The sequence below is a fragment of the Gossypium raimondii genome, chromosome 10, assembly GCF_025698545.1.
Source record: "Gossypium raimondii isolate GPD5lz chromosome 10, ASM2569854v1, whole genome shotgun sequence".
NCBI classification, from domain to species: Eukaryota; Viridiplantae; Streptophyta; class Magnoliopsida; order Malvales; family Malvaceae; genus Gossypium; species Gossypium raimondii.
This window is the reverse complement of record NC_068574.1, coordinates 57,489,870-57,515,209: the sequence shown is the minus strand read 5'-3', so window position 1 is coordinate 57,515,209 and position 25,340 is coordinate 57,489,870. Positions and strand designations below refer to the sequence as shown.

Sequence of the window (25,340 nt, the reverse complement as noted above, 5' to 3'; positions counted from 1 at the left end):
AATCAGCTAATAGCAAATTCGGAATCGCTATTTATCACTTCTTTATAATATTGATAAATTTTATTCTAGTTATTAAAATTACGCTAATTTTCTGATTATTTATTGGAATGTGTACTTTTTTTTTATGTTAAACCTCATTCATATAATGGAAAACCCTTGAAATGACCTAATTTTAAACCAAAACAAGGAGAAACCAACGTTGATGAAACCGCACAATGTGGGATTCCCCTTTGTTAGTGTTTTGTTCAAAGATGTTAAATTTAAGAGAAAATTGTTGAAGGAATGATGAGGATGGAAGTTACAACTGCATTCTGTGCTGTGTAAATTACATAACTTGTTTTATTTAGAGTTGGTAAGTTTTTAAAACAAAACATTTAGCTCATGATCTTTATTGTTATTTTGGACGTGTGTTATTTTATATTGGAAATCGATCTAGAAGAAAAAATGTATCTTGAATATTGGATTAGATCAAACAATCGAATCCCCTATTTTAAGGAGACAGGATCAAATCTCTTTAAAACTTATCTCAGAGATCCTAGACTTTATTAAGATACTAAATGTTGATTTTGTTGCTACTTTGATGGGGATTAAGATTGTAATTAGACATATATATGATTTCGAGTAAAATCGAGAACCATTAAGCACAAACAAAATGCGCAGTAACACTTTTGGAAGTATCAAAAGAATGTTACTCACATGTATCAATAATAAGACTTATTCTTTTTTTTGGTGTCTCTCATAGAGTAAAAGTCAATTATCTATCCAATCTAATATTAATTGGATGTCTAAACACTCAGAGACTTTCATCCGTCTGTATACAAAGTATCTTCCAACCCTTCTACAACCATTCATTAGTTAATTAGACACTCCCGTTATCCAATCTAATTCAAGACTCCTCTAGTAGCCACTCCATTAGTAAGGGGGGCTCCCATATCAAGATTTATCGATTCCCTTCCACTACTTTAGTTTTTCCTTGAATCCTAGATGTTAGGAAACGTTAGGATTTCGAGTTTTTTGTTGATCAAGCGACACCCGGATTTGAACTGGGGAATAAGGGATTTGCAGTCCCCCGCCTTACAGCTCAGCCATGTCACCAAAAGGCTACAAACAAAAAAAGGAGAGTATCTCCCTTTTCTTTTTCATTTTTAGATCGGATCCATAACTTCAATTGGTTATAGTATCTCAAGACACACAATATCTAAAAACTTTCCCTTTCTTTTCTATTGAAAAAGAAAATGTGGATTCTCAGTTCCAAAAGTCAAAATTCAGGACAAATAAATTGGAACCATTAACTATTGACTGCAAATTTATGGACAATTCTTCTTCAATTGTCTTTTTCTAATGGCTCGGTGGTATGTTAACAACTTAGCCCACTACAAAAACGAGGCTTCATAAGTTCAGGGACTTGAGAACAGAACAAAAGACCGGGGGACTCAACTATCTTCCGAAAAGAGATACAGCTATGTTAAAAAGACAATTAACTCGCTTACAAACATATCTAGGCGGGATTAAATATATGACGAGATTGTCTGATATTGTAATCATCATTGATCAGCAAGAAGAATATACGGCTCTGCGAGAATGTATCAATTTGGGAATTCTAGCAATTTGTTTAATCGATACAAATAGCAATCTAATCTCGCAGATATTTCGATTCCAGCAAATGATGACTCTATAGCTTTAATTCGATTAATTCTTAACAAATTAGTAGTCGCAATTTGTGAGGGTCATTCTAGTTATATACGAAATCCTTTATTAATAATAAGATAAATAAATTATTTTTTGGAACTACATAGATCTATGGAATCAGTTACTATATCCTGAATCGCACAAAAGAGATAAAAAAAATTGTGAATATTGTGTGATTAGTTTCGTCGGTGTCAAAAATATAGAATTTGAGTAGGCAAGAGAAGATTGAATAAAAATAATTCCTTTTTTTTAAGTAAACTTCTATTTCTGTCAGAGGGCAATATGAATGGTATATCAAACGCACTAAACGGGTTATACGATATCTCTGGTGTGGAAGTAAGCCAACATTTCTATTGGTAAATAGTAGGTTTCCAAGTCCATTCCCAAGTACTTATTACTTCTTGGGTTATAATTGCTATCTTATTAGGTTCCGTCGTTATCGCAGTTCGGAATCCACAAACAATTCAAACTGTCGGTCAAAATTTCTTCGAATATGTTCTTTAATTCACTCAAGAAGTAAGCAAAACTTAGATTGGAGAAGAATATGGTCCATGGGTTCCCTTTATTGGAACTATGTTTCTATTTATTTTTGTTTCTAACTGGTCGGACGCTCTGTTAACTTGGAAAATCATACAATTACATCATGAAGAGTTAGCCGCACCCAAAAATGATATAAATACTACTGTTGCTTTAGCTTTACTCACGTCAGTAGCATATTTCTATGCAGGTCTTTCAAAAAAAGAATTGGGGTATTTTAGTAAATACATTCAACCCACTCCAATTCTTTTACCTATTAACATTTTAGAGGATTTCACAAAACCCTTATCACTTAGTTTTTCGACTTTTTGGGAAGATATTAGCTGTTGAATTAGTAGTTGTTGTTCTTGTTTCTTTAGTACCTTCAGTAGTCCCTATACCTGTCATGTTCCTTAGATTATTTACAAGTGGGATTCAAGCTCTTATTTTTGCAACTTTAGCTGCGGCTTATATAGGCGAATCCATAGAGGGCCATCATTGATTAGTTTTTGTTTTTGAAATAGCCTAGCCCTTTTTTAGTTTAGCTTGGTCCAATCCAATGTATGCACAACTCAGGATAATCTACTTACTTAGGGACCTTAAATATACAAATACGACGATCTAGAGTAATAACAAAAAGATTATGATATTAGAGAATTGTAATAAAAAAAGGAAAGAGATCTAATTGAAAAGATCTTTTCCTAAAATTCGAGGTTGGTCCATTTTTTATTACTTATATTTATATCATATTTACCTTCAATCAATATTATCTTTATCTTGATATTGTTTTTGTTTATTCAATTTCAATATTATGAGTCCTAATTAGAATAGGAATTCTTATCAATTTAGGGTCTATGATTTTAAAAAGTTGTTCTTTATATAGAATGATTCCCATTTTAGTCAATTTCTACATTCAATTCAATGATTGACCTAAAGAATTTTTTCATAAATAATAAAATAAATTGCATGAATTTAGCTCAATCAAATCTGATATTGATGTTTTATTTGTATGCAATGATTTGGTCTAATGAATTCGTCCATTTAGATTGTATCCATGTGAGATAATGCTAAATAAAAAATAAAAGGAAGAGACAATTTACAATAAAAAGCGATATAAAAATTATTAGGAAAAAAAGGGGTAAAATTAGGTATATGGAATCTAATGGCTATAAGACGACTCTTGTCTATCCTTTGAGGAATAATTCTAGAATCCAATTGAATCTAAGACATGAATAGTTGGTTTACGTTATGTAAGAAACACATGTATATGGGATATGAGATATTGACTAGTTATATACGAACTTAAAATATATCTAATCCAACCTACTACTGTGGACTTAGATAGGTATTCCAATAGAAGAATAGAAGTTCCTCTATTTTGTCTTTGACTCTGAATTGAACGAATAAAGAGATAAAATAAAGATAAAAACGAAGAATTCAAAGTAAAGAATGGGTTGGAAAAAAGAAAGGGAAGAACAAAATATATGCGGATTCAAAAAAAATCTAGTTGATAGGACCTAAAAAAAAGATGTCAAAATAGTTCTGACAGTTCAATAATCTTCTCACTTCCATTCGGAGTTCTTAGTTACTTCGGCAGGTTGAATCTTAGCGATGGAATAATATAATTAAGTTAAAATTCATTGGATGATTGTATCATTAACCATTTCTTTATTTTGGTGCGAAGAACTTATCATGAATCCACTGATTTCTGCCACTTCCGTTTTTGCTGCAGGGTCGGCTGTCGAGCTTGCTTCTATTGGACTGGAGTTGGTCAAGGTACTGTTGCGGGCCAATCTGTAGAAGGTATCGCTAGACAACCCTAGGCGGAGGGAAAAATACAAGGTACTTTATTGCTTAGTTTGGCTTTTATGGAAGCTTTAACAATTTATGGGCTGGTTGTAGCATTGGCACTCTTATTTGTGAATCTCTTTGTTTAATCCTATAAACATGAGAATTTTGTATTTGTTTTTCTTATTTTATGGCTTGGGACTTACTCCTCGCTTTTTCGAATTCTATCAAGATTTCAGCCCTACAATTAATATTCGTTAGGACAATAATCCGTGGGAAGGATTAATTTGATGATGAAAAATTATCACACCGACTCGCTTTCTTCCTTCTCCTTCTTAGTTCAAGAGAACCCCTTATTTATTATTTATTGTTTAAAGGAGTGTTGCAACAAATGAGGTATTTTGCCATTGACATGAAACCTGCTCCCTAATTCTAATAAGAATTATTATTATTGGGAATTTTCAATTAAAAAAATACATTTCTAGCTAACTAGATAAATAGAATATATTTTTTTAACTCCGTTTAGACATAGGTAAATGAAAATTCATAATCATAATAATGAATAATTTTATAATAAATTTAATAATTTATTAAAACAAATAAAGAAATACATAGAATTAGAATAATTAGAATAATATAAATATGATAGAATAGAATAAATGGAAAAGGAGTCAAAGCGATATAATACCAAAAAAAAAAAAACCGAATTCTTTTTTTTAGTCTATCTAAAATAAAATAGGAGATCATATGAAAAATGTGACCGATTCTTTCGTTTCCTTGGGTCACTGGCCATCCGCTGAGAGTTTCGGGGTTAATACCGATATTTTAGCAACAAATCTAATAAATCTAAGTGTAGTCCTTGGTGTATTAATCTTTTTTGGAAAGTGAGTGTGTATTAATTTTTTTTCATTATAACTAGGAAAGAAAAGAGTGCATGATCTTGCAAATTACTTCTGAATAAAATTTTAAAATCATATTATAGAACCATAGCATTTCGTGATTCATTGGTACATCGACTTTGATTCTCTATTAACCAATAATCTGGGACCATTAACATGGTTAAGGCCAAACCCGTTTGAAGTTCAGATGTAATAGGGTACTCTTTTTACTACTATGTTACTAAATACAGAAATATTTTCAAAACAAAAATATTTTTTCGACATAAAACACTCATGTCGATAAAACGATTTGAGCCCCTTTTTCCAATGCTGAATTGATGACCTATGTATAAAGGGAGAAGAATTCTTTGAATTTGAAGAAAAAAAAAAGAAACAACTTTGCTGACAAACTACAATTATACGTTATACTTCTAAGTACAATTAGAAATTCCAAATTATATGTAAATTTTTTATTTATTATTTTTATTATACTTTTTAGTTTTTTGATATATTTTCTATTTTGGTCAGAAGAATCCTCCGAATATTCGCTTGTTTAAAAAATTAGGAGGATTTAGGTAAAAAGATTAGATTTGAAAAATGGGCTTGAACATTTAAAGACCAGGTCAGCCCAGGTTAAACCCGTTTTTCTAAGTTTGTAATGTTATATATTTTGTTATTTTTATATATTATATTATTTATAACACATAAAATTAAATCTATAGTAATATGTAATAGTACTCTAACGTGATGTTTTATATTTTATTATTTTTCTAAATATTTTACGTATTTTTTATATCCATTTTATGGTCCATATTTGGAGTTCATGGTCGCCGCTCTAACAATATTATTTTCAAGGTTTGAACTTACATCTTTTCTTGGAAATGCAATATATTTTACTATTACACTCAACACTTATTTGTTTTAAATTAAGGATAATTATTTAAAATATTGCCAATGGAAAATTTTAAATTGTACAAGTAGAATTTATACCGTCACGTGCCTTTAAATTATATTGAATTTTTAAAAATAAATAAGATATGTAACAAAATTTCAATCTCATTTAAAAAAATAAACAAAATATGTAACAAAATCTCAACCTCGTTTGTAAAGCCTACCAAATAATTACAATTAAAGTAAATATTTTAGAATGCTGTTTTGATGAATCACTTTTAAGGGTGTTGGAGTCGATGATATGTATCATGAGCACATAACAAATACATATCCCTTTATTTAAGATTCTGGTTAAGATCCTGATACAACTACTACTTGACAAACAAATTCACACTTCTTTTATCATTACAACATAGCTCTTCCTCAATAGATGATTAGGCCTAAACAAAAGTATGTGCAGACTTTCACCCTTGATAACAAAAAAAGAATAAGAGTCCGGTAGAAGAGATGAAAGGAACTAATGAACCAGCTCAACCCAATAACTACTCCATCACCATCTCTAATACAAACCCCAAAACTTCATTACGCTTTCGGCATTTACATTAGAAGGATCCACTGGCCCGGACACAATGTAGAAAGGAGGAAGCCAATGTAAAAGATTATACTATGAGGATGGAGAATTTTGGATTGGTACAGGTTACCCACTGCAGAGGCGGTCGGGAGCTAGAGCCTCCTTAAAATGATTTTTCTATTTAAGTCTTTTATAATTTATAAAATTTTAAATTAGTAATGATAAAATTATATTTTGGCTCCTATAAATGACAAAATTTTGATTTAATCTTCTAAAAATATAAAAATATAGACTATTAAACTGATAAATTTTCATTTTTATTATTACAGAAATATTGTTGGTGTTAAAGGCAGTAAGCAAGCTGGTCTAGCCTTTCTTGGACAGCAAGCCTCGTGGCTTGGGGAAGAAACAAAACAGAAGAAAAGCTTTGCAAGTGGAAAACAAAAAACAAAAGCAAAGTATTGGCAACCATCTTTGACTTTTCAAAGATGGATGGTGTCAGAAATTTGGCACCGAAAATCTAAGCATTTAAGGCATAGATTTTAGGGTTGAAATTTGGCTTGGGATAATTGCAATTTTGGTCCCTAATTGTATAGGGACTTTGCAAGTTGATCCTTGAGCTTAAACTATAAATAGGCCTAACTATTTCTCATTTTCTACATCCCACATTTGTCATTCTCTACTTAAGGAAATTGTTCTCTCTCCTTATTTGTAAACTTTCACTTGTATTTTGGAGTGAAATATATTTAGTAGTGCCCGAGGACGTAGGCAAAATTTGCTGAACCTTGTTAAAATTCTAGTGTTCTTTATTGTTTATTTTGCATATTTTGTGAGTGTGATTGTAGTGATTTATTGTGCTATTAAATTACGATAGAGGGATATTCTAGCTAGAAAAGACTTGGTACTTAAGCGATCCTCGTGATCCACCTCTCTTTCCTGAGAATTGAACTTAGTGTGATTTTTTAGTACAATAATTTTACTCTTTTACACGCTTCCGCGCAACAATTGGTATCGAAGCTAGATTCGTACTTGGGAGTCTGACCGCCATTTACGATACTATTTACGTATCTGGTATTGTTCATCCTTTGCACTATTCACGTGAGCGTCTTTCACATATCGATGTTGGGATTGAGGAGAAAAATGGCAGAGGCATCGTCATCAACAAAGACTACCGTGACCAATGCAAAATTTGTAGATAAATTTGATGGTACCAATAATTTTGGTATGTGATAGTGTGAGATCCTGGATGTCTTATGTCAGCAAGAGTTGGATATAGCCCTTGAAGAAAAACCTGACAAGATGGATGGCAAGGAGTGGGCCAAGATCAATAGACAGACGTGTGGTACAATCCGCCTATGTTTGGCCAAAGAGCAGAAGTACTCTGTCATGAGGGAGACATCAGCGAAGAAGTTGTGGGATACACTGGAAGAAAAGTTTCTAACGAAAAGTCATGAAAATAGGCTTTATATGAAAAAGAAACTTTTTCGGTTCACGTATGCACCCGGAATGTCGATGAATGACCATGTGAACTCATTCAATAAAATTTTAGCAGACTTGCTAAATTTGGATGAGAAGTTTGAAGATGAAGACAAGGCATTATTGTTGTAGAATTCTCTTCCCGATGAATATGATCATCTTACCACCACATTGCTTCATGGGAAGGATACGATCACATTTGATGCAGTTTGTAGTGCGTTGTACAGATCTGAGACTCGAAAGAAAGATAAAAGAGATCACAGAGATACAACTGCAGTAGTCTTAATAGTAAGAGGTCGTTCACACAGCAACAAACCTCGTAGAAGGGGCAAGTCCAAAGGGAGACCCGCCAAAGATGAATGTGCTTTTTGTCGTGAGAAAGGGCACTGGAAAAAGAATTGTCTTAAGTTACAAAAGGGCAAGGCTATTTCTGATGCATGTGTAGCGGAGCATGATGAGGAGTCAGACTTTAGCTTGGTTGGCATGGCAATGACATGTCATACGGATGAGTGGATCTTGGATTCGGGATGTACTTAACATATGTGTCCTAATAAGGATTGATTTTCTAGTCTTGAAAAACTAGAAGGTGGAGTTGTTTTTATAGGCAATGACAGTGCTTGTAAGACAATAGGAGTAGGTACAATCAAATTGAAGAATCACGACGGCTCAATCCAAGTCTTGACAGATGTTCGCTGTGTACCTAGCTTGAAGAAAAATCTCATCTCATTAGGGGCCCTAGAACCTAAAGGGCTCACAGTCACTTTGAGAGATAGATTACTAAAGGTAGTAGCTGGGGTATTGACGGTGATAAAAGGCACTAGAAGAAATAACTTGTACTATTTAAATGGAAGTACAATTATTGGATCAACATCAACAGCTTTTGCGAAAGATGCAGATTCAGAGGCTACCAGGTTATGGCATATGCGATTAGGACATGCTGGTGAAAAAGCTTTGTAGACTTCGGCGAAGCAAGGCTTGTTGAAAGGTGTAAATTCTTGCAAATTTGAATTCTGTGAACATTGTGTTCTGGGCAAGCAGGCGAGGGTAAAATTTGGTTCAGTAATTCACAATACGGAAAGAATTCTGGACTATGTTCACAGTGACGTGTGGGGACCTACCAAAGTGGCTTCTTTGAGAGGTATGCACTATTTTGTTACTTTTGTTGATGATTATTCAAGAAAAGTATGGGTGTATCTATTGAAAAGAAAAAGTGAAGTTTTGGATGCATTTCTGAAGTGGAAGAAGATGGTGGAGACTCAGACTGGTCGAAAGGTCAAACGACTTCGATCAGAAAATGGTACTGAGTACAAAAATGATCCATTTCTACAAGTATGTCAAGATGAGGGCATTGTGCGACACTTCACTGTTCGAGATACACCACAGTAGAATGGGGTGGCAGAACGTATGAATCGGACTATACTGGAGAAAGTTCGATGTATGTTGTCCAATGCTGTATTGGGCAAGGAATTTTGGGCTGAGGCAGTTACATATGCGTGCCATCTAATTAACCGGTTGCCATCAGCTGCAATAAATGGAAAAACTCCTATGGAGATGTGGACTGGTAAACCTGCTACTGATTATGATTCTTTACATGTTTTTTGGTTCCACTGCATATTATCATGTAAAAGAATCTAAGTTAGACCCAAGAGCAAAGAAAGCATTATTCATGGGTATAACTAGTGGAGTAAAAGGATACCGTCTCTGGTGTCCTGATACAAGGAATATTGTTTTCAGTAGAGATGTGACTTTTGATGAATCAACCATGATGAAGAACAATGATTCACAAAAGGATGACAAAACTAGTGGCACTTTGCAGCAGGTGGAGCTTGAAAAGGTTAATGATGATCCAGCTAATACTAAAGGAGCAAATGATGAAGAAGTTTCGACTCAAGAACTTCTATAGCAACAAGATTCAATTGCATATAGGAGGCCAAGAAGAGAGATTCGTAAGCCTGCTCGCTTTAATGATATAGTGGCCTATGCACTTCCAATTGCAGATGATGATGTTCCTTCTACTTACACAGAAGCAATAAGTAACCCTGATGGTGTAAAGTGGAAGCAGGCTATGAATGAAGAAATGCAGTCTCTTCATAAAAATAGGACTTGGGAGTTGGTGACACTGCCCAAGGGAAATAAGGCAATTGGATGCAAATGGGTATATACAAAGAAGGAAGGATTTTCTGGTAAAAATGAAATTCGATACAAGGCTAGATTGGTAGCAAAAGGTTACGCTCAGAAAGAAGGAATAGACTACAATGAAGTGTTTTCTCCAGTTGTGAAGCATTCGTCTATTCGGATTTTGCTAGCCCTGGTTGTGCAATATGACCTTGAACTAGTTCAGCTTGATGTGAAGACGGCTTTTTTACACAGTGATTTGGAAGAGGAGATCTATATGACTCAGCCTGATGGATTCAAGGTTGCTGATAAAGAAAATTGGGTTTGCAAACTGACGAAGTCGCTTTATGGATTGAAACAATCTCTGAGGCAGTGGTACAAGCGATTTGATCAGTTCATAAAAGGACAAAGGTACACAAGAAGTAAATTTGATCATTGCGTGTATTTTCAGAAGCAACAAGTAGGAACTTTCATATACTTGCTCTTATATGTTGATGATATGCTGATAGCATCTAAGAGCAAAGTTGAGATTGAGAGATTGAAGACTCAGCTCAATCTCGAGTTTGAGATGAAAGATCTAGGTGAAGCTAAGAAGATTCTTGGCATGGAAATATGTAGAGATAGAGCTCATGGCAGAGTTAGTTTATCTCAGAAGCAGTATTTGAAGAAAGTACTACAGCAATTTGGCATGAACGAGCAAACAAAACCTGTAAGTACCCCGTTGGCTTCTCATTTCAAGCTTTCTGCACAACTATCTCCTTCGACGAATACGGAACAAGAATACATGTTACAAGTTCCGTATTCTAATGCAGTGGGTAGCTTGATGTATGCAATGGTGTGTACAAGACCCGACATTTCACAGGCAGTTAGTATAGTGAGCAGGTATATGCATAATCTTGGAAAAGGACATTGGCAAGCTGTGAAATGGATTCTACGATATAGTCTGAAGACCGTGGATGTTAGATTACTGTTCAAGCAGGATACTACACTTGGTAAAGGTGTTATTGGGTACGTTGATTCTGACTATGCCGGTGATTTGGACAAACAAAGATCAACCACCGGTTATGTGTTTATAAGTTGGAAGTCTACACTGCAGTCTACAGTTGCGTTGTCAACCACAGAAACCGAATACATGGCTGTAACAGAGGCTGTAAATGAAGCTATTTGGTTACAAGGTATGGTTAAAACCTTGGGATTTGTTCAGAAGCATATTAACGTGTATTGTGATAGTCAAAGTGCTATTCATTTAGCAAAGAATCAAGTCTATCATGCATGTACAAAGCATATCGACGTACGATTCCATTTTGTGCGAGAAATTATTGATGGGGGGAAAATTTCAGAAGATCAAGACTGCAGATAATCCTGCAGATATGATGACCAAAGTGGTAACAACAATCAAGTTCGAACATTGTCTGAACTTGATCAATATCCTGTAAGTTTAACAGTTGAAGAAGGCACTATCAAGTATTGTTGTCAAAGGTAGAAAGAATTGTGTGAAGATAAGATTATCCTAATCAAATCTTCAAGGTGGAGATTATTGGCAACCATCTTTGACTTTTCAACGATGGATGGTGTCAGAAATTTGGCACCGAAACTCAAAACATTTAAGGCATAGATTTTAGGGTTGAAATTTGGCTTGGGATAATTGCAATTTTGGTCCCTAATTGTATAGGGACTTTGCAAGTTGATCCTTGAGCTTCAACTATAAATAGGCCTAACTATTTCTCATTTTCTACATCCCACATTTGCCATTCTCTACTTAAGGCAATTGTTCTCTCTCCTTATTTGTAAACTTTCACTTGTATTTTGGAGTGAAATATATTTGGTAGTGCCCGAGGACGTAGGCAAAATTTTCTGAACCTCATTAAAATTCTAGTGTTCTTTATTGTTTATTTTGCATATTTTGCGAGTGTGATTGTAGTGATTTATTGTGCTATTAAATTACGATAGAGGGATATTCTGGCTAGGAAAGACCTGGTACTTAAGCGATCCTCGTGATCCACCTCTCTTTCCTAGGAATTGAACTTAGTGTGATTTTTTAGTACAATAATTTTACTCTTTTACACGCTTCCGCGCAACACAAAGAAAGGAGAGAATTTGAATGAAAAAGAATCTAATTTTTCATTAACAAAACATTGGCAAGTTGCCATTACAAATATCAAACATTGAGTTAAACTTACAAATCAAAATACTACCTAATCACGTACCTAACTCCACTTAATACATTGGAAATTGTTAATCAGCTTGCATAAGTTACATTGGCTGGATTTTCAGTCAATCAATCATCAAAAAATACATCAAAAGTTTACCAACTAAGTTCTATAAGAACTAAGTTACAGAATATAAACTTAATCCAACAAAACTAGTTGAATTTAGACAGCAATGTCGAGCTCAAGTCTTTGCCTTCATGTCTTGCTTCTTTTACGCATGTGGCTTGCATGGACACGTTTGTTGTTGCTTGTGTTGCATGGAAGCCAACTTCAACAAATATACAATTTAATTCAGATTCTTAGAAAATTTTGTCTCTTTGCCCATAACATAAAAGATTGACCCGCATACTACGAGAAAAGGCAGCAACATTGTAAAGGAAAAAATATAAACGCCAGAAAGAAGTGCGTTTTTATTGGAAAACTCACATAAGGAAGCATATAACTCCGTGTAAGATGCCATACAGCAGGAAAGTGGTAAGTAAATCAACAAAGAGAATGGATGATATGGTAGGAGAAGTCCTATTAAAAGAACTGCAACCGAAAAGTTGAACATGTTCAAAACCAAAAACGAGTGATTAGATGTCCAATAATCTATTTTGGAAACGTCAAATGCGGAGGGACTGGGTATGGGTGCAGTATTGATGTCGGTTTTATGCAAAAATGTGTGGGAATTGAGAGACTGATCTTGACTTAAGGAGACTTGGTATTTCATGGGTGGACTGTCATAAGACATCTTTGGAGGGTTTAAAGAGGGTTCGTAAGTGGTTTTTGTAGGTAGCACTATCACTATTAGAAGTGTGTTACGCATCTCATATGAAATACCGTTCTTTAGTCGACCTATTTTTGTTTCCAATTTTTGAGACCATGGCATCTTTTCCTTTAATGATTCGATGTGGAATGAAGAGATGGAGGTATTCGAAAGCGAGTGTTGAAATTGGCCAACCATGCTGCTGTTTGAAGTGCATGCAGCTTGATGACATCTTTGAAGACGTATACTTCTTTATGCGACAAGGTTTTCTCTTTAGTTTCTTTGTTAAGCTACTTAGTTGAAAATGAACTAAGTTGGTATTGTTTTGATGTTTTTAGGTGTTGATTGACATAATCAGCTTGTGTGCAAGTTAAGTTTTACTTGTTTCAAAGTAAAACTAGTGGTAGTAGGTAGTATTTGGTGATGTATTTGACTATAAATATGTTGTTTTTCTAGTTGAATGAATGAGCTAAATAGGCTATCAGCCATAAGCTCCCTTGCTACACATTTGTGAGCAAGTAAAAATCCTTCTTGCACCTTGCTTCATTGTTATGCTCTCTGTTCTCTTCTTTTGCTGCTGCCAAATGTTCCAACAAATGGTATCAAGAGCCTAAGTCTTAAGGGACCATTGATTTTGCTTCCCCTGCTCAACACCGGCTCAAACTTATAAGACCCCCAAACAAGCTTGAATAAGCTGAAGGAGGAGTTTCAAGGAAAGGTGTGAGCTTTCCAAATGTGCAAGCTTAGCAAGATGTCAAAGCTGCAAGCTTAGCAAAGTCTTGAGCTGTTGAAGACACTGTTGAAGACAATATGCAAAGATGTGAGTCTGTCAAAGGTGTGAGCTCAAGAACATGTGGAAGCTTAATGTGTGTTGTATAGTTGCAAGCCAAAATGGCGAATGAAGGCAAGCAACTATACTCAGAACTGTTTGTGCAAGAAGAAACAAGTTGTCAACCAAGGTCGTGAAGGAGGAGAAGACTCCATTTGGTGAACAAATCTTTGGCACAAAAGACGGGATAGTCAAGTGTGTAAGTCGATTTGTTTGTGAATGAGGCCAAGGTTGAAAATGAATTGGTCGACTTGAAACAAAGCATCTAAGGGCGCCAAGTTCAAAAACTTGATGAATGATATGTATTTGCAGCATGGAGTCCAAAGGAGGAGTGTTGAAATTGGCCAACCATGTCTTTGTTTGAAGTGCATGCGACTTGATGACATGTCAAGAAGACGTATACTTGTTTATGTGACAAGGTTTTCTCTTTAGTTTCTTTGTTAAGCTACTTAGTTGAAAATGAACTAAGTTGGTATTGTTTTGATGTTTTTAGGTGCTGATTGACATAATCGACTTGTGTAAGTTAAGTTTTACTTGTTTCAAAGTAAAACTAGTGGTAGTAGGTAGTATTTGGTGATGTATTTGACTATAAATATGTTGTTTTTCTAGTTGAATGAATGAAATGAATAGGCTATCGACCATAAGCTCCCTTCTTTGCACATTTGTGAGCAAGTAAAATCCTTCTTGCACCTTGCTTCATTGTTATGCTCTCTGTTCTCTTCTTTTGCTGCTGCCAAATGTTCCAACAGCGAGGAAGAGGAAGCACTCAAACCTCCTGCTTTGCTTAGCATATCTATAATCCTATCCGCTTGCCTTTCATTCCATAGGTATTGTGATTGGATATCTAGTCTTGTCAATCCTCCAAATTTTGGCATTGATTTGGTCTCGACGCAAGTGTCCCAGCAATACTTCCACCACTGTTAATTAGAAATTAATTAATGTAAATTATCCTTTTATCATATACATACATATCAATAATTGACTTGATTAGGAAAATTAGCATACCGAGGTCCATTTACGATAGGCGCAATGTGTAGCACAGTGTTGCCATCAATGTCTACCCAACTCAATAGTTCTTTCTCCCAACGTTCGGCGGACTCATGGCGGCTTCTTATAAGCCACCCTACCAAGACTTGGAAAGCTTCAAACATGTCGTTTTTCACAGCAAGATGGAATACCGTCTCATCTCGAACAGTCACATCTGCAATAGCCTCAGGACAAACCTTAAGTAACTTGACCAAAAGATCAACATTTCCAGTTTGAACCACATGGTGCGGAGGAGTGAGGTCCTCCTCCCTTTGACACGAACAAGGCCTTCATCAAACACGAGGAGTCAAGCACCGCTTTAGTTCGTCATTTTGCGAGCCAAGTGCATGGGGCTAAACCACCTTGGTTTAGCTTTCTTGCAAACGTTGGCTTTAATTTGATCATCTCCATCATAAATTCAATATGCCCAACAGAGGTTGCTACTTGCAATTGAGTATTAAAAAAAGGCACATCATCAATACGCTGTAAAACATATGGATGATATAATATAATTAAGTCAAAATTCATTGGATGATTGTATCATTAACTATTTCTTTATTTTGGTGCGAGGAACTTATCATGAATCCATGATTTACGCCGCCTGCGTTATTATTGCGCAGGTCACCGTCGAGCTTGCTTCTATTGGACCTGGAGGCGGTCAAGGTACTGCTGCGGGCCAATCTGTAGAAGGTATCGCGAGACAACCTGAGGCGGAGGAAAAAATACAAGGTACTTTATTGCTTAGTTTGGCTTTTATGGAAGCTTTAACAATTTATGCGCTGGTTGTACCACTGGCACTCTTATTTGTGAATCCCTTTATTTAATCCTATAAACATGAGAATTTTGTATTTGTTTTTCTTATTTTATGGCTTGGGACTTACTCCTCGCTTTTTCGAATTCTATCAAGATTTCACCCCTACAATTAATATTCGTTAGGACAATAATCCGTGGAAAGGATTAATTTGAGGCTGAAGAATTATCACGCCAACTCGCTTTCTTCCTTCTCCTTCTTAGTTCAAAAGAACCCCTTATTTATTATTTATTGTTTAAAGGAGTGTAGCAACAAATGAGGTATTTTGCCATTGATATGAAACCTGCTCCCTAATTCTAATAAGAATTATTATTATTGGGAATTTTCAATTAAAAAAATACATTTCTAGCTAACTAGATAAATAGAATATATTTTTTTAACTCCGTTTAGACATAGGTAAATGAAAATTCATAATCATAATAATGAATAATTTTATAATAAATTTAATAATTTATTAAAACAAATAAAGAAATACATAGAACTAGAATAATTAGAATAATATAAATATGATAGAATAGAATAAATGGAAAAGGAGTCAAAGCGATATAATACAAAAAAAAAACTGAATTCTTTTTGTTAGTCTATCTAAAATAAAATAGGAGATCATATGAAAAATGTAATCGATTCTTTCGTTTCCTTGGGTCACTGGCCATCTGCCGAGAGTTTCGGGGTTAATACCGATATTTTAGCAACAAATCTAATAAATCTAAGTGTAGTCCTTGGTGTATTAATCTTTTTTGGAAAGTGAGTGTGTGTGAGTTGTTTATTTCAAGAATAAGCTGGATTCACCCAGTTGTACTTTTTTTCATTATAACTAGGAAATAAAAGAGTGCATGATCTCGCGAATTACTTCTGAATATATTTTTAAAATCATACTATAGAACTATAGCATTTCGTGATTCATTGGCACATCGACTTTGATTCTTTATTAACCAATAATCTGGGACCATTAACATGGTTAAGGCCAAACCCGTTTGAAGTTCAGATGCAATTGGGTACTCTTTTTACTACTATGTTACTAAATACAGAAATATTTTCAAAACAAAAATATTTTTTCGACATAAAACACTCATGTCGATAAAACGATTTGAGCCCCTTTTTCTAATGCTGAATCGATGACCTATGTATAAAGGGAGAAGAATTCTTTGAATTTTAAGGGGAAAAAAAAAGAAACAACTTTGCTGACAAATTACAATTATACGTTATACAATTCTAAGTACAATTAGAAATTCCAAATTATATGTAAATTTTTTATTTATTATTTTTGTTATACTTTTTAGTTTTTTGATATATTTTCTATTTTGGTTAGAAGAATCCTCCGAATATTCGCTTGTTTAAAAAATGAGGAGGATTTAGGTAAAAAGATTAGATTTGAAAAATGGGCTTGAACATTTAAAGACCAGGTCAGCCCAGGTTAAACCCGTTTTTATAAGTTTGTAATGTTAAATATTTTGTTATTTTTATATATTATATTATTTATAACACATAAAATTAAATCTATAGTAATATGTAATAGTACTCTAACGTGATGTTTTATATTTTATTATTTTTCTAAATATTTTACATATTTTTATATCTATTTTATGGTCCATATTCGAGTTCATGGTGCCGCTCTAATAATATTATTTCCAAGGTTTGAACTTACATCTTTTCTTGGAAATGCAATATATTTTACTATTACACTCAACACTTATTTGTTTTGAATTAAGGATAATTATTTAAAATATTGCCAATGGAAATTTTTAATTGTGCAAGTAGAATTTATATCATCACGTGCCTTTAAATTATATTGAATTTTTGAAAAATAAATAAGATATGTAACAAAATTTCAATCTCATTTAAAAAAAAACAAAATATGTAACAAAATCTCAACCTCGTTTTTAAAAAAAATAAACAAAATATGTAACAAAATCTCAACCTCGTTTGTAAAGCATACCAAGTAATTACAATTAAAGTAAATATTTTAGAATGCTGTTTTGATGAATCACGATGGTATGTATCATGAGCACATAACAAATACATTTCCCTTTATTTAAGATCCTAGTTAAGATCCTTATTCAACAACTACTTGACAAACAAATTCGCACTTCTTTTATCATTACAACATAGCTCTTCCTCAAGAGACGATTAGGCCTAAACAAAAGTATGTGCAGACCTTCACCCTTGATAATAAAAAAGGAATAAGAGTCCGGTAGAAGAGATGAAGGGAACTAATGAACCAGCTCAACCCAATAACTACTCCATCACCATCTCTAATACAAACCCCAAAACTTCATTACGCTTTCGGCATTTACATTAGAAGGATCCACGAAACTGGACACAGTGTAGAAAGGAGGAAGCCAATGTAAAAGATTATATTATGAGGTTGGAGAATTTTGGATTGGTACTGGTTACCCACCTGCAGAGGCGGAGTCAGGGAGCTGGAGCCTCCTTAAAATGATTTTTTTTTTCTATTTAAGTCTTTTATAATTTATAAAATTTTAAATTAGTAATGATAAAATTATATTTTGGCTCCTATAAATGACAAAATTTTGATTTAATCTTCTAAAAAATATAAAAATATAGACTATTAAATTGATAAATTTTTATTTTTATTATTACAGAAATATTGTTGGTGTTAAAGGCAGTAAGCAAGCTGGTCTAGCCTTGCTTGGACAGCAAGCCTCGTGGCTTGGGGAAGAAACAAAACAGAAGAAAAGCTTTGCAAGTGGAAAATAGAAAACAAAAGCAAAGAAAGGAGAGAATTTGAATGAAAAAGAATCTAATTTTTCATTAACAAAACATTGGCAAGTTGGCATTACAAATATCAAACATTGAGTTAAACTTACAAATCAAAATACTACCTAATCACGTACCTAACTCCACTTAATACATTGGAAATTGTTAATCAGCTTGCATAAGTTACATTGGCCGGATTTTCAGTCAATCAATCATCAAAAATTACATCAAAAGTTTACCAACTAAGTTCTATAAGAACTAAGTTACAAAATATAAACTTAATCCAACAAAACTAGTTGAATTTGGACAGCAATGTCGAGCTCAAGCGGCTGCCTTCATGTGCTGCTTCTTTTCTGCATGTGGCTTGCATGGACACGTTTGTTGCTGCTTGTGTTGCATGGAAGCTAACTTCAACAAATATACAATTTAATTCAGATTCTTAGAAAATTTTGTCTCTTTGCCCATAACATAAAAGATTGACCCGCATACTACGAGAAAAGGCAGCAACATTGTAAAGGAAAAATTATAAACGCCAGAAAGAAGTGCGTTTTTATTGGAAAACTCACATAAGGAAGCATATAACTCCGTGTAAGATACCATACAGCCGGAAAGTGGTAAGTGAATCAACAAAGAGAAAGGATGATATGGTAGGAGAAGTCCTATTAAAAGAACTGCAACCGAAAAGTTGAACATGTTCAAAACCAAAAACGAGTGATTAGATGTCCAACAATCTTTTTTGGAAACGTCAATTGCGGAGGGACTGGGTATGGGTGCAGTATTGATGTCGGTTTTATGCAAAAATGTGTGGGAATTGAGAGGCTGATCTTGACTTAAGGAGACTTGGTATTTCATGGATGGACTGTCATAAGGCATGTTTGGAGGGTTTAAAGAGGGTTCGTAAGTGGTTGTTATAAGTAGCACTATCACTATTAGAAATGTGTTACGCATCTCATATGAAATACCGTTCTTTAGTCGACCTGTTTTTGTTTCCAATTTTTGAAACCATGGCATCTTTTCCTTTAATGATTCGATGTGGAATGAAGAGATGGAGGTATTCGGAAGCGAGGAAGAGGAAGCACTCAAACCTCCTGCTTTGCTTAGCATATCTATAATCCTATCCGCTTGCCTTTCATTCCATGGGTATTGTGATTGGATATCTAGTGCTGTCAATCCCTCCAAATTTTTGGCATTGATTTGGTCTCGACGCAAGTGTCCCAGCAATACTTCCACCACCTGTTAATTGGAAATTAATTAATGTAAATTACCCTTTTATCATATACATACATATCAATAATTGACTTGATTAGGAAAATTAGCAAACCTGAGGTCTGTTTCTGATAGCTGCAATGTGTAGCACAGTGTTGCCATCAATGTCTACCCAACTCAGTAGTTCTTTCTCCCAACGTTCGGCAGACTCATGGCGGCTTCTTATAAGCCACCCTACCAAGACTTGGAAAGCTTCAAACATGTCGTTTTTCACAGCAAGATGGAATACCGTCTCATCTCGAACAGTCACATCTGCAATAGCCTCAGGACAAACCTTAAGTAACTTGACCAAAAGATCAACATTTCCAGTTTGAACCACATGGTGCAGAGGAGTGAGGTCCTCCCTCCCTTTGACACGAACAAGGCCTTCATCAAACCTGAGGAGTCGAAGCACTGCTTTAGTTCTGTCATTTTGCAGAGCCAAGTGCATGGGGCTAAACCCAGCTTGGTTTAGCTTTCTTGCAAACGTTGGCTTTAATTTGATCATCTCCATCATAAACTCAATATGCCCAGCAGAGGCTGCTATATGCAATGGAGTATGAGAAAAAGGTACAGCATCAATACGCTCTAAAACGTATGGATCATTCAGAATCAACTCATACAAGAGGTTAATTATATCTCCTGTTTGGGCAGCCTCTATCATCCTCTCATCCATAGCTTTTTTTGGGGTAATAAATTAGGCAGTAAATTTTCAGATTACTGAAAGCTGATGAAATTCGCAACAAAACATAAAGAAGAAAGAACCAGAAGACAATACAGAAAAGGGAATAGAACCTGTATTCTGCAAAAGCACAGGCATCTGACCACAATTTATACATGATTTGAACACTTTAGTTTGAGGAAACAAATTTGTTCCAAGGTCCAAGGAAATTTCCAAGAACTAAAGCCACAGAAAACAGGTATCCAGTCCACATGAAATACACATTAAATAAAAAGGTTGATTTTATTTATGACATAAACGCACTAATTTGAGAAAATAAACATATTTAAAGGTCCAAGGGAATTTCCAACTATAAAACCTTGGACCAAACAAAAAGCAAGTTGAAGGAACGGTAAAAATTATTAAAAATATCCTATTTATAGAGTAAAACTAAGGGCGACTTAAACTCAATTTAATTCGAATAAAGAAAGAAAAATTAAATTTCTATTTAATGAAACTGAGTTATTCGATTTTTCAACTCAACTCGAATTAGTAATTTGAGTTTCGATTCAAATAATTCAAATATTAGATTGATGTAAATATTCGTTTGGTCCTTGACAATTTTGAAAATGAGTAGGTTAGTCTCTCTCTCAACAAAAATTACAAAAATAAATTCAAAATATTTATTTTAAAAATTATAAAGATTATATAAGGAAAGATAAAATTTAAAAGATTCTAAAATAATTATTGGAAGAGCTAAATAAGTTAAGTAATGATTCAAAACATTTTAAAATAGGTTAAAAGATGTTATAAGTATCTGTACTCTTCAAAATTTTGAAATTTAATCCATATACTTTTATTTCCAAAACTTAGTCCTCTACCTTTCAATTTCAAAACTCAGGTCCAATTGTTAACACTCAAATTTTTTTGTTAAATTTGTTGGTGTGACATTTAAAAAAAAAACACTTGGAAACCATGTAACTAAAAATATGTTGTAATGAACTTGAATTTAACATAAAGAAATTAAAAATATTAACAATATTAACAATTGGATTTGAATTTTAAAATCTGAAAAATAAATGAACTAAATTCTTAAAAATAAAAGCATAAAAACTAAATTCTAAATTTTCAAAGAGTACAACAACTTCTAAAGTATTTTACCCATGAAAATATGATAAAACTTCAAAATATATATATATGTGATTCACAACATTATCCGAATATTAACTATATCAAATCAAGGCATATACGTTGGTGAATTAGCGAAATATGTAAATATATATGTTGAATTTTAAATTTTAAAATTTATTTATCCATATTAAAATACTTTTTATTTTCTATCATATTATTATATTTATATTTACAAATAAAAATTATATTAATATATTTATCAATGTAAAATTGAATTATTACTAAAATTTTAAGTATCTTAATTAAAAATTAATTATTACTAGATTTAATTATATTGATTAGTTATTGTTTTGAATAATGTTACTTGTATTAGTTACATAAAAGTAAAATTACATTGTAGGTCGATTATGTTAAAAATGCAATTTTGATTTAAAAATTTCTATTATAATATTTGAAGTGATAAGTTAATATATTTTAATTACATTCAATAATTCAAATAAAAATATTATTTTACATTAATTATTTCAATTAAAAATATAATATTTAAAATTAATTAAATATTAAAAGCATAAAATTACATACATCTACCTGACATTAAAAACTAGTAAATTATTTATTTAAATAATATAATGTAAGTTTAATCCAAGATAAGTCATAATTTTATTTTTATAATTACGATTTACGTGAACCGAAAATTATAAATTTACCAATAATATTAGAACTATAGTTCTAAACATTATATGTATTGTTTAATAACTTCTTTTTATATGTTGAGTTATATATCAAACTTTGTTTTGGTGTTACGTTTAAAGACATCGATTTATTTTGATATCTTATAAATATACTTATTTATGTATATAATATGTAAACTTAAAATGGTGATATATATCAATAATTTTGTTAGTAGTTTGTGAAAATAAATTAAATAAAAAAATCATGTGCAAAACTGCACAAAACCAAAATTCATGTATAAAATTGTATTAGAAAAATATGGACATTACATGTAACATCCTAAATTTTGGGGTTAGAAGATTTGAGGTTTTAAGTAAGGGTTAGTGAGTAGGCTGAGTAATTGTGCTTGTTTTTGCGTTTTAATGTTAGAATGAGTCTGCTGGTTGGTAGTGGCGAGTGTGTTAGTTTACCTTCGGATTTCAAGTTTGAGCCCTCATGAGTGTTTTAGAGGAATCAATTTTATTTTAGCTTGTTTAAAGTTTCAATACTTATTTGTTATTTTTATTTAATTTAATTCTTTTTATTTTATTATTATTATTATTTTGTGTCTAAAACAGGGAGTTATCCTAAAAAATCTTTTCACGTTCCTCCTCTCCCTCCCTCTTCCTCACGTTAGATTTGTTTCCATTTTTTTTTGTTCCAAATTTTTTTTTGTTTTTGTTGGGGAGATTTTATTATTTCCTTCTCCTACGTTCTGGCTTTCTTCTTTGTTGTTCTCCTCGTGCTTTGATCACAAATTTAGGTGTGGGTTTGAAAACTCATCATTTTCATTTTTAAAATTTTGATTTGGCTCCGTGAAATTCGACATATTTTGTGTGTTTCTGAAATTTACCAATCGAAGTGTCGATTGTTGTGGAATTGCTTGAAATACTATTTGTTTTTGGTGTATTACTATGTTAACGAGGATTGAGGGTTGTTTCGGTAGCAAATGCATGTTCTGTAGCTTGTTTCGGTGTGGTTTCGTAACCACATGGGCTTGTGCCACACACGGGCAGTTCATACGGCTGTGCGAATTTAGGAATTAGGGTTTTTCGATGATTTTTGGTGTCATACGATCTTGTGGTTTCGATTTGGAGATTTTAGTTGATAATCACATGGGCGTGTGTTCTGGGCACACAGTAGTGTTCCGTGGCACACGAGCATGTGAGACTTTCACACGGCTGTGTCTTCTTTGCACCTTATTTTAACAATTTCGGACAAAGAGTAACATGGGTTATTCGCACAGTCATGTCTCTAGGGCACACGGTCGTGTGTGTGCCTCTTTTCACATAGGCGTGTGCCTCCTTCACATGGGCATGTGTCATAACTACTAGAAATGTGTTACGGATCTCATGTGGCATACCCTTCTTTTCTGGACCTGCTCTTGTTGCCCATTTTTGAGACCGTGACATCTTTTTCTTTAATGATTCGATGTGGAATGAAGAGATGGAGGTATTGGGAAACGAGGAAGAGGAAGCACTCAAACCACCTGCTTTGCTTAGCATATCTATAATCCTATCCGCTTGCCTTTCATTCCACAGGTATTGTGATTGGATATCTAGTGCTGTCAATCCCTCCAAATTTTTGGCATTGATTTGGTCTCGCCGCATGTGTTCCAGCAATACTTTTACCACCTGTTAATTAGAATATTCCTCTAAGTAACCCTTTTATCATCCATATATGCACATCAATAACTGACTTAATGACAAAAATTAGCATATACCCCAGCTCTGTTTCTAATAGCTGCAATGTGTAAAACAGTGTTGTCATCAATGTCTGCCAAACTCAGTAGTTCTTTCTCCCATTGGGCAGACTCATGGCAGCTTCTCATAAGCCACCCCACCAAGACTTGGAAAGCTTCAAACGTGTCGTTTTCTACAGCAAGATGGAAAACCATCTCATCTCGAACAGTCATATCTTCAATAGCCTCAGGACAAACCTCAAGAATTTTTTTCAAAAGATTAAAGTTTTCAGTTTGAACCACATGATGCAGAGGAGTGAGGTCCTCCCTCCCTTAGACACGAACAAGGCCTTCATCAAACCTGAGGAGTCGAAGCACTGCATGAGTTCTGTGATTTTGCAGAGCCAAGTGCATGGGGCTAAACCCTGCTTGGTTTAGCTTTCTTGCAAACGTTGGCTTTAATTTGATCATCTCCATCATAAATTCAATATGCCCAACAGAGGTTGCTACTTGCAATTGAGTATTAAAAAAAGGCACATCATCAATACGCTGTAAAACATATGGATCATTCAGAATCAACTCATACAAGAAGTTAATATCTCCCATGTGGGCAGCTTCTATCATCCTCTCATCCATAGCTTTTTTTGTGGGGGTAATAAATTAGGCAGTAAATTTTCAGATTAGTGAAAGCTGATGAAATTTGCAACAAAACACAAAGAAGAAAGAACCAGAAGACAAGATAGAAAGGAAATAGAACTTATATTTTGCAAAAACACAGGAATCTGACCAAAATTTATACATGACTCGAACACTCTTGTCTCAAAAAACAATTATCTTCCAAGGTCGAAGGAAATTTCCAAGTACCCCAAAGCCATAGAAAATAGACACCCAGTCCAAATCAAATGCAACTCAGGTTGAATAAAAGTTTTGATTTGAGAGGTGAGTAAAACGCACTAATTTGAGAAAATAAAACATCTTGAAAGATCAAAGGAAATTTCCAAGTAGGAAATCTTAGATCAAACAGAAAACAACCTAAATGAGTGGTGGAAGGAGTGATGAAAGAATGGTTTAGCAGACCATATGATTGACGATGTACTTTTCAAAATTTTAAATTTTTTTTCATATATTTTATTTTTAATAATTTAATCTTTTTTATTTTCATATTTTAAAATTCAGGATAAACAGTTAACAATTTTTTGTTAACATTGTTAACAGCAGTAATTAACAATGCTGTGGCCATCATGATAGGATGAGTGCCCATATGTTAACAGCAGCTAAAAGCGGGCAACAGGTCCCAAATAAGGACGACACAATTGGACCACTCTCACCGTTTTTCCCATTGTAGACCGGAGCCTCATAGGTAGCGAAGAACCACTCAAACTCCTGCTTTGCTTAGCATATCTTTAATGGAGTCCCGATTATCCACTTGCCCTTCATCCAATGGCCATTCTGGTAACTCTGGTTCGATATCTAGGGCAGTGAATCCATCCAAATTTTTGGCATTGATATGATGTTGTTAAGTTTAGTTCCCATGCAAAGGTGGCCATGCACGACATGCAAAGGTGGTCATGCTCGAAGAAATAGCGACAGCGGTGATGCCATTGTGTGCAACAGAATCAAGTTTGAAGTCGCCAATCCACTTGCT

The 25,340-nt window shown here is 33.8% G+C and overlaps 1 protein-coding gene and 2 pseudogenes across 1 annotated transcript; all 3 read right to left on the bottom strand.

Moving 5' to 3' along the window:
- Positions 1 to 13,625: 13,625 nt before the first annotated feature.
- On the bottom strand, positions 13,626 to 15,265 carry LOC105775651 (ankyrin repeat-containing protein BDA1-like; annotated as a pseudogene).
- A 3,236-nt stretch (positions 15,266 to 18,501) lies between these two features.
- LOC105776334 (ankyrin repeat-containing protein BDA1) lies at positions 18,502 to 20,187 on the bottom strand. Its single transcript, XM_052622234.1, has 2 exons — positions 19,588 to 20,187; positions 18,502 to 19,499 (listed from the first exon to the last, which is right to left on the bottom strand). The coding sequence occupies exons 1-2, from the start codon at positions 20,185 to 20,187 to the stop codon at positions 18,693 to 18,695; spliced, it is 1,407 nt and encodes a 468-aa protein (XP_052478194.1). The 3' UTR covers positions 18,502 to 18,692.
- Positions 20,188 to 23,213: 3,026 nt separating this feature from the next.
- Positions 23,214 to 24,331, bottom strand: LOC105776333 (ankyrin repeat-containing protein BDA1-like; annotated as a pseudogene).
- Between the last annotated feature and the right edge of the window lie 1,009 nt (positions 24,332 to 25,340).

Excerpts from the sequence above, each read along its gene's own strand:
- LOC105776334 (XM_052622234.1), bottom strand. The coding sequence starts at position 20,187 with ATGGATGAGAGGATGATAGAGGCTGCCCAAACAGGAGATATAATTAAC. Across the intron at positions 19,500-19,587 it reads CTATCAGAAACAGACCTCAG|GTGGTGGAAGTATTGCTGGG; the intron begins GTTTGCTAATTT and ends TCCAATTAACAG.